Source organism: Giraffa tippelskirchi, chromosome 6, assembly GCF_054371585.1.
Source record: "Giraffa tippelskirchi isolate mGirTip1 chromosome 6, T2T-mGirTip1v1.2.pri, whole genome shotgun sequence".
NCBI lineage: Eukaryota > Metazoa > Chordata > Mammalia > Artiodactyla > Giraffidae > Giraffa > Giraffa tippelskirchi.
In genome coordinates, this window is record NC_137280.1 from 124,191,753 (window position 1) to 124,200,977 (window position 9,225).

The following is a 9,225-nucleotide window of genomic DNA, read 5'->3' on the forward strand; positions in this document are numbered from 1 at the left end:
GGGTGCCTGGGACCTGGGCTGAGGACTGATGAGTCTTGGTGTGTGAACTGCTTTGAGCTCTCAGGATGAAAGCCTGCTGGGCAGTACAAAGTCACTCTCCGCTTGTTGTTCTTGTTCCTAATGAACCCCGAGGTGCCAGGGAGCCGGAGCGGAGCGTGAGGCACAGGCTGAGCCCCAGAGGGCCAGGAGGACCGCTCCAGGTGCCCGGCACAGCGGGGTCAGCCAGGGGCCAAGGCCAGAGGCGGCAGCTGCCAGAAACAGCTGCCAGATGTGGCTTAGCCACGTGCACACAGGCAGGGGCATGACCACCTCTGACCTGACCCTGGACAGTCTAAAGACAGGAGTTTATCCTAGGAGTCTGGGCTCTATCTTCACCAAAGGCAGGAGATGGAAAAGATGAAAGAGAATGAGCTTGCAAGGATTTCTTTGCGCCCATTCAAATGATCCGTGTCCAGAGTGCTCAGCTAGTGATGCTAATCCACCTTCATACTCCTCTGAAGACCAAAGCCTGCCCCCTGCCCTGCTGTGGGAAGACACAGAGTCCAGTTCACACGGGAGCTCCAACAGAGGGACGCTTTCCATCAAACCCTGACTGGCCTTCCAGGGGGCACACGAAAAAGGCCAGTGACTTAGAATCAAATTCCAAAGTCACTCTTGAAAACAACACAGCACTTTCAGGGGTTATCAGTTTCTTTGGGACCAGCTTTCCCCCTCCTTCCATCCTAATCCAGAGCTCTCCCCCTCTCAGGATTCTCAGGGGCACAGGGCCTGAGGGCTAAGGCTCTGTTCTGGAGAACTTGAGAGCTGAGAGATGAGCATAGCACATCTCCTGAGGCCCAGAGAGAGCAGCGCCTGGGACACACAGAGGCTGGACCCCAGGGACCGGAGTGAATTTATTATCCACCCCTCCCCACAAACACTGCTGCCATGGCTGGTAAGGCTAACCAGCCACCCCTACCCCAGTCCCTGGTGATCAGGGAAGATGGGAGGTGAGGGGAACCCAGTCCCAAGTAGGGACACCAGGCATCGGCCCCACCATCTCTCAATGAGTCATGGAGCAGAGCTCATACCTGCAGTTCAGCCCTGCCCGTGCTCTTGAGTTCAGACAGAGGAAAAGTCCATTTCCCCACACTGACCTGGGTCTGTTGAGTACAGGGGAACCCCTTCTGCTCTTTGCCAAGGAGCAGATGGGGGCTGCTGGACGTGTGGTCAGGGACAGGGGAGCCAATTAATTAATGTTCCCTCCTTTTTCCCTCCCACTCTCCAGATATCCTCCCCTGTCTAAGCTGAAGATTTTAATGGATAACTTGCTCACACTCTCCATATCTTTACCTCCCAATCTTTCAACCAAATGTGGCCCCGCCCTGGCTAAGACCCTTCTCCAGCCACCCAGTGTCTGTTCTCCCTGGCGGGGGTGCTCTAAACATGAAAGAGGAGGACCCTGCAGCCTCAGATGAGCCTGGAGGGAAGGTGTGAGGGAGGCCGCCAGCTCTGAACACCACTGTTGACTTAAGCACTCATCCTCTGGGGTTGGAAATTAGACCCCTGCCCTCCCCAGTCACATAGCAAGGATTTAAGACTGTTGCTTCTTGCCAACATGGTTTCTTCTGATATCTCGTTTCAGAGCATGACCCTCCCCCAAGATCTCCCTGTTCCAGAGTGTCCTAGGTCTCCAAAATTCCTCTAGCTCAGGCCTTGGGTCTGTTTGGTAGCTGCTGACTAGCCGACTTCTTGAAAGAAGCCTTCTGAAGAACTACCCACTGGGAAGCAGGAAACAAGAGAAGAAAAGACAGCAGGAGAGATTACAGTTAGACATCAAGAAAGACTTTCTCACGGGAGTAGAGGATGCTGGAAGAGATCATTGAGAGGCTTGTGACATCTCCTGTTGATAGCCCTCTGCCACCTCTGCCCCAACGCTTGGTGCAGGCTCGTATGCTCAACGCTTTGCAGCTGCTTGGTTCCTGGCACTACTGATTCCCCCCTGCTGAAGCCCATGTGGCTTCCTACCAGCTCAGCTCCTGCAACCCTAACATTGCCCTTATGTAGCCAGCCTTCCAAGATGCCCACACTAGGATGTGCACAGTAGGGTGGGGAGAAGTGGGGTGGCTCAGTGAGTCAAATCCGTGAATTCTGATCCTGAAAATAGGCACCCTGAATTCCTTCAGATCTCAGATGGGAGCTCATCCCACATGACATGAACCTAGCTTAAGCTGCCTCACATTAGTACTGTCAGAGCAGACCCACAATGTCCATTACCTTACGGAGGACTCCCAAACACAGTCGTTCAGCAGAAATGGGCCAAGAGGCTTTGTTCAAGAAGAGAACACAGACTGGGCTTTAACTTCCCTTAGTTTCTTCTCTCTACTGGGCTGAAGGCAGTATTTAACTCCTAGATTCTTCCCAATTAAGAGACCTCAGAAGCTACCTTGCTACCCCTTCTCCCTCATTACACAGAAATTCAGAAAAGGAAAGTAATTTGGCCAAATTCTTAACCACAGTTGAAGCTTCCCATCTCCCAATCCAGTGCTCTTTTGATGACATTTTTATGTTGCAGCTCTGGCAGGAACCCCAGTGAGGGACAGAGATCCAGTAAAATGGGCATCATTGTTCAGGAATGCTGATTTGAAGCCCAAGACCTTTCTCTGGAACTTACTTTGTGACTCCAACCTCAGTAAGCCTCAGTTGCTGCCTCTGTAAAATGGGGCTAGGATTGCCCACCCCCAGGCTCATTATGAGGAGTCAATGGAGATGAACCATTTGAATACGCCTGGCCTGCTGACTAGTACAAAATAGGCATTAACAAAATGCTGGCCTGAAGAACCAAAAAAAAAGAAGCGAGAATCCAAGGTTCCCAACAGCGCCCCAATAAGGCAAGCCTAGTCCTGGAGGGAAGGACGTGCACACCTTAAGCCCAGCCCTGAGAAGCCCAAGACCAGTCACTGAATGGGGTCCCCTCCTTCACCCTGCAGCTGCCCAGGGAGGCCACCAACGTGGGTCACAGCACAGGCTCTGCTGAGAGCACCTTCTCACCTCCCAGAAACCAAGGCAGTCACTCTCCTGAAGGCCAAAGGGGGATAACTGCCTGATGCCTGGTCCAAATCTAAGGGAAATACCTGTCACAGACGCAGTGGCTCTCTATTCCCTGGGGCTCTCCCGGACAGGGCATCCCTTCTCAAGAGTTGGCAGGCGCAGCTGCCCCTGCTCCAATGGCTGAGCAGAACTTCTGGAGGTGTGGCACATGGGTGGGAGCTAGCCCCGAGCACACTTTGAGGACGGGAAGGCAGTGACAGCTCCCTGAGCGCTGCAGCCGGGCCAGCCCCCCCAGCGTCTGCCAGTCCGCTGTCTTTCGGCCATCGCTCCCAGCCCCACTTTGCTAGCTGCGGGCTTCTCCCTGCAGGCCGTTCCGCACGAGTCGCGCCTCTTTCCCGCCCCCTCCATCAAGACGCGGCAGCCGGCGGACAGGCGCTCCCAGGCACCGACCGGTTCCGGCGCGCAGTCCCTTGCCTGCCCGGCCGCAGAGACCCGCTTGCCGGCGGGCAGGGTGCTTGTCACCTCAGCAGCCGCTCGTCCAGTCCCGGACTCACCCGCGCGGCTCTGGGGGCGGGTGAGCGGGCGGCAGGTTTCTCCCAGGGAAACGGGGTGTCTGGGCGCGCCGAGGTAGTGCCCTACCTTCCTCCCCGGGTAGGAGTTCCTGCTTGCGCTCCCGCTTCCTCCCTTCTCGGTGCTTAGGGTCTCGGCCTCGGCCCCTCCTCTTGGACTCCGACATTCTGCCCTGGGGTCCCGGGCGGTGGGACCGATGCGAGGCGTGCGAGGCGCGGGAGGCAGGGACTGCCTGAGCTCTCCGCAGCCACGCTGCGCCCCCGCTGCCTGCAGCCCCAGTGCTGAGTGCGGCGCCTTTCTTATAGGCGGTCACACCCTCCGGGGGAGGGGAGCGGCGAGCCTTAACTCTTCCCCTCCCGCGCCCAACGCCCTCATCACCCCTTCCCCACCCGTCCCGGCTGCGGGGGGCTGTGGGCGACCGGGTCTGATCCTGGACCCCTCCCGGGGCCCACCGCGGGAGGCAGGACCGGCGCCCAAAAGAAGCACCACGACCTCCTCGCCAGGAGAGAGGGCTGGAGCTGGGCTGGGGGCCTGAGCCAGGGTTGAGGAGGGGGAGTAGAGATCCCCCAGCGAGGGCCAGGCTGAGGACAGCATGGGGGTGGGGAGACAGCGAGAGCAGGGCCCAGGAAGGGACTGAAATGAAGCCCGCTGGCCAGCGCTGCGGAGTCGAAAGAGTTCCTGCTTTTTGCAGTCTTGTCTCCACTGCTTCAGTGTCCCCCACCGGCCTGCTCGCCCACCCCACCTGACGGGCAGTTTGCCTGTGCCTCCCTGTCCCTGAAGGCCTGGTTGTAACCCCCTAGGACACCACCAACGTGGGGAAGACCTTTTATGGAGCTACCATTTGTGCCTGGCTGCAGGGGTCTGTGGCCCAGGAGCCTCCCAGCCAGGGCAGGCTGCAGTCAGAGAAACCGGGGTGTCCCAGGCGGCCAGTAGTGTCCCCTCCCACACACACTGACAGCCCAGGCTGCCGGCACCAGCTGGCTCCTTTTTTTCAAGGCCAGAGACAGTGAATTCAGACACTGGAATCCCCCCTCCCTGGCAGCACACCTCTCCTAAGCCAAAGGACGAGGGCTGTCAGAAAGGACAGCCTCCTGCCTCCTGCCTGGGCGTGGTGCTGAAAGGGTTACATAGCAGAGGCTCTCCCTCTTCTGGCTCCCAGAAAGCCTGAGCCTGCGGTTTGCCTCGCTCTGCCTGAGGTGTCCCCTTACAGCCATCCCAACTGGAATCCGAGTCAAAGATCATCTCAGCCAGTCCTCTGCCTCCTCAGGAGAGGGTCCCAAGGCTTCCCTGGACAGTGTTCTCCTTAGGAGAGCCTGGAGCAGGCTAGGACTCTGGGTCAAGGCCAGAGACTCTGAGGCTCCAGGGCTGCCTGGGGGCCTGACCAGACCTTGAGGCCAAATGGGGGGGGGCGGCATTGGGGGAGTGGGAGGGGGTGGACATAGAAACAGAGAAGATGCAGGCAGTGCCCACACAGACGGCTGATGTCCTAGGGCTCTTGGGACCTCAAGCCTGTCCCATTGGGGGCCAGCTCTGGGAAGACCAAGTGTATGAGATCTCCCTCCTTCCACATCCCAGCTGAGGTGCAGGGAACACTCACTTCAATTCAGGGAGCATTGCTCTCTGAGAGGTGGGCAGCCAGGGGTCTGGGGCAGAGCCAGAGTCAGGTCTCACTCCTGTTCTAAACCCCGACCCATTCATTCAGCTTCCGAGGCGGCATTCACACTCCTCCCTCCCCAGCCACCTGGTCACTGACTCAGCTTACTCTCTCCCCCTGTCCCACAGACTCTGGCCTCTTTTCTCGAAGTCTCGCCCTTTCAGTTCTGACCTCCTCAAGGCCATCAGAGTGAGCCTGCTAAAACACAAACCAGATCACTTCGCTCTCTATTGCCTCTGGGTTAAACCTAAGCTCATGGTTGATATCCAAAGCCCAATTCCATTGGGTCACAGCTCAAAGCCTTCTAGCCTCTAATCCTGCACCCCAGCCACATTTACTTACAAGTCAAACACACCATATTGTCTCCTCTCCATATCTTTGCACGGACTAATCTCTCTTCCAAGAATGGCCTTCCCCCCTTCCTCCCTGCCTGCCCTGGCCTGGCCAACCTCTCTGTTCAATCATTTAGCAAATATGTAGTAAAGCTTATTGTGTTTCAGGCCCAGGGTGATGTGCTGGAGATTGGCTGTGAGCAAACCAAGCATGGGCCTACCTACATGAAGATTACAGTCTTGGTGAGGATGGACAAACAACTAATTACACAAATAATGAATTAATTAAAATTTGTGTTAAATACTGATGAGACACTGGGTCAACAAATACTTCTACATGTTGACCTACTGGTTGATAGAGGAAACAGATTGTACTGAGGGAAGTCTTTCCCTAGGAAATATTTAAACTGGGATTCAAGGAATAAGTGGAGTTGGCTGGACTAAAGGGAGGTGGGAAAGAGCATTTCTGGCAGAAGCAGCAGTACATCCACTGGTTGTGGGGCAGGAAGGAGCTTTTGTGCCTTTGCGAAACCAAGAGACAGTCAGTGTGCTGAGGGGTGTGTATGAGTGTGTATATGGGTGTATGCATTGGAGTGTGTGCATAGGGTGTGTGTATCTGCATGTAAGGCAAGTGTGTGTGTACATGGGGAGTGTGGGGGTGACATACGTGTAGAAGGAGCCTGGGGAGGAGGCAAGCAGGGGTCAGATCGAACAGGGTACTGCAGACCCAGTAATAGCACTGGGGTTTATCCCAAGAGCAATGGTCCATTTCCAAAAGTTTTTAAGCACAGTTTGTGAGGGGTGGGAGAGGGCAATCATTCGATTCTCTGCTTCCTAGTGCTTTCTATGTTTCTCTGGAAGAACACATCACCTTGTATTGTTTTCAGTTTCTACCTGTCTCCCCGGCTAGAGTCGGGCTCCTTTAGGGCTGGGAGCCCAGCACCTAGTACATGGGAAGAGGTGGGTACCTCCCTGGGGGTCAGACGAGTGACCCACCTCCCATTAGTGAACAAAGGCCAAAGGCAGCAGCAAGACACTGTGGCTCCAAGTGGGAGCCTGCAGCCAGAACTCTCATGGCTCAGTATGGATGCATGATCCAGAGTCAGCAATGCCACGGCAACTGCAAGAGGCATGAGCACTCTTCACAGGCTGGGGTATCCATGTGTGCTGCTGAAGGAAGTGGGGTTTGAAGGACGTCTTCCAAGGTGGGGAGATTTCAGTGGGGTGCAGGTGAGGGGTTCCAGTGGGTGAGATACGGCAAAGACCTAAGGGAAGCAGTCTCTAGGCACCGTGAGCAGACCAGGTTGATGTGAGGAAATTATGGGAGCTACGAGACATGAATACAGCATACACTTACTGGGCACCTAGTGTACGCCAGAGCTCACAGTGCTCAGTATGTTATGCACGTTTTTTCTTGTAATCTCCACAACGCTCCCAGTGAGGTAGGTTCAGTCATTATCCCTGCTTTACAGTAGAGGGAACAAAGACCAGGAATGATGAGATTACTCATTCAAAGCCATGTGACTGGGACGCTGCAAAGCAAGGACTCATAGCCCCTTTCACAGGGGCCCGTGCTCTTCCCCACTCCACTGCCCTGCTTGTGCTCGGGCCAGAGATGCGCCCTGACTGCCAGGCTGAAGCTTTTGTAAATAAGAGGAATTCACTGATAATTTTTTGAGAAAGAGATTTTTTTGAGATAATGTGAATTAGAGAAATTAATCTGGAGTGTGCAGGATGGATGGACAAGGGAAGGGAATGGAGACAAGGGAACCTGTTAAGCAGGTCAACCATTAACTACCTTTATTATATACAACCAGCTAGACTAGGTGTCAGGCTCTAAATATTGTGAGGGTTAGGTAAGGGGGGGGGGGCTTGACCCAGGGGTCAAAGGCAGTGAAAGGAGTAGTAGTAAGAAATGCTAAATTTATAGTACCAACTCACTTAATCCTTCACAACAACACTATGAAGTAAGTCTATCATTATCTCCATTTTGCAGAGGAATACCACTCCCCGTCACCTTCTGTCTGGACCAGGGCTCCTGCCAGAAGCCTGAACAGGACCCTGGGAGCCAGGCCTGTTGCCATGGGAACTCCTCCCGCTTACCACAGGTTGCACAAGAGCCAGCACAACCTCATGCGGGAGCGAGCCGAACCTGGGGATGGGCCCAGAGACCAATCACGGAGAGAAGAAGCCTTTCCCCTACCCTGGTTTCACAATGGGACACTAATAGTAACATAACAAGTTAATTCAATTCCTTTAAGGAGCAACAACACAATGTTTAACTGGCTTACAAACTTTTTTTTCCTTTTTAACATTTTCCCCTCCACTTTGAGGCTGTGCCATGGGCAAACTTTGAAGTTCAGCAAAGTTTAGACTTGTTTGAGTCATGTGCAAAAATGCCTTTGAGTGAAAAGGGGAAAAAAAAATACTACCCCTTCCTTCACCTGAGACTTTGGGGCTACAAAAGGATTACCTGTAGTGTTCTCTTGAAGCAGGGTCTCAGTGGGGACTGAGACCCCCTCCCCTTAGACTCACTGCTTGGCAGGTTCTCCAGTGATTTCAGGCCAGGGATAGCCTGCTACACTTCCTTAGGGTCACCTCCAGCCCTAGAAAGGGCGCCCCTGAGCCAGCCCTGAGCTTGCATGGGAGTTAAAAGTCCTTGGAGAAGATGAACCCTTATTCTCAGCCATCCCCATGTTAGTACCTCAAAGTCACAAGGCTCCTCTTGCTCACTCTCCACCCAGTGAGGCTGCCAGACAGATCAATATGCCACTCCCTGCAGGACCAGAGAGTTTCCCAGTCACTCTGGAGGCAAGCCTGTTACCCCATGACTCTGGGAGACAGTGGGATCCTGGCTGGAGCCAGGCGTGCCCTGAGCAACGCCAGGGGCCCAGTCCCAGCCCACCAAGCCCAGCGAGTGCCTCTCTCAGAAGAAGCTGCACTGGGCCTGCAGCTTCAGCATCTCTGTAAACCACAACTGATTTCTTCTCTCACACACAAGCTCACTCATGCCTCTACCTCTCTAACAGCCTGCAGAGAACTAGGCAGCCAAAGAGAAGGGAGCGACATGGTCTGGACAAAAGGGCCTGGGTTAGAGGTTAGGACCCCTGGGCTTGGGCCCAGTTTTGCCCCTGAGATTAGGTTCCTCTGAACAGGTCAGTTTCCAGATCACCAGGGACTCAGGCTACAAAATGAGGAGAAGTGCCCCCAGATCTCACCACCATTCCCCTAGTCCCAGTCTGGGAAAACCACTAGAACCTGGGAGATGGAGGGATTAAGAGACTCAAGAAAAGTGCAGAAAAGCACTCCATTGCCAGGTAAGAATGCCTCTGGAGCCACACACAGCCCTGTAAACCCTGGCTATTCCCCTCCGAATTGTGCCTGCCCACTTAGCACACTGGGGCTTCCCTGGTGGCTCAGCGGTAAAGAATACGCCTGCCAATGCAGGATATGTGCGTTTGACCTCTGGGTTGGGAAGATCCCCTGGAGTAGGAAATGGCAACCCACTCAAGTATTCTTGTCTGGGAAAGCCCATGGGCAGAGAAGCCAGGCAGGCTCGAGTCCATGGGGTCGCAAAGAGTTGGACACGACTTAGTGACTAAACCACAACTCAGCACACACACTGACATCTACACTGAG

The 9,225-nt window shown here is 54.6% G+C and overlaps 1 protein-coding gene across 3 annotated transcripts in view; it reads right to left on the reverse strand.

The window, feature by feature from the left end:
- The window catches only part of NRG2 (neuregulin 2), a 191,155-nt gene that overhangs the window by 57,664 nt on the left and 124,266 nt on the right, over nt 1-9,225 (reverse strand). The window contains exon 1 of one of the 3 annotated variants that reach the window (XM_081496697.1): nt 3,670-3,877. The exons of the other annotated variants lie outside the window; for them this stretch is intronic. Coding sequence (XP_081352823.1) covers nt 3,670-3,766 — 97 coding nt within the window. The 5' untranslated portion in view covers nt 3,767-3,877. Of the gene's footprint in view, nt 1-3,669; nt 3,878-9,225 lie in introns of those variants that run through there. 3 annotated transcript variants of the gene reach the window in all.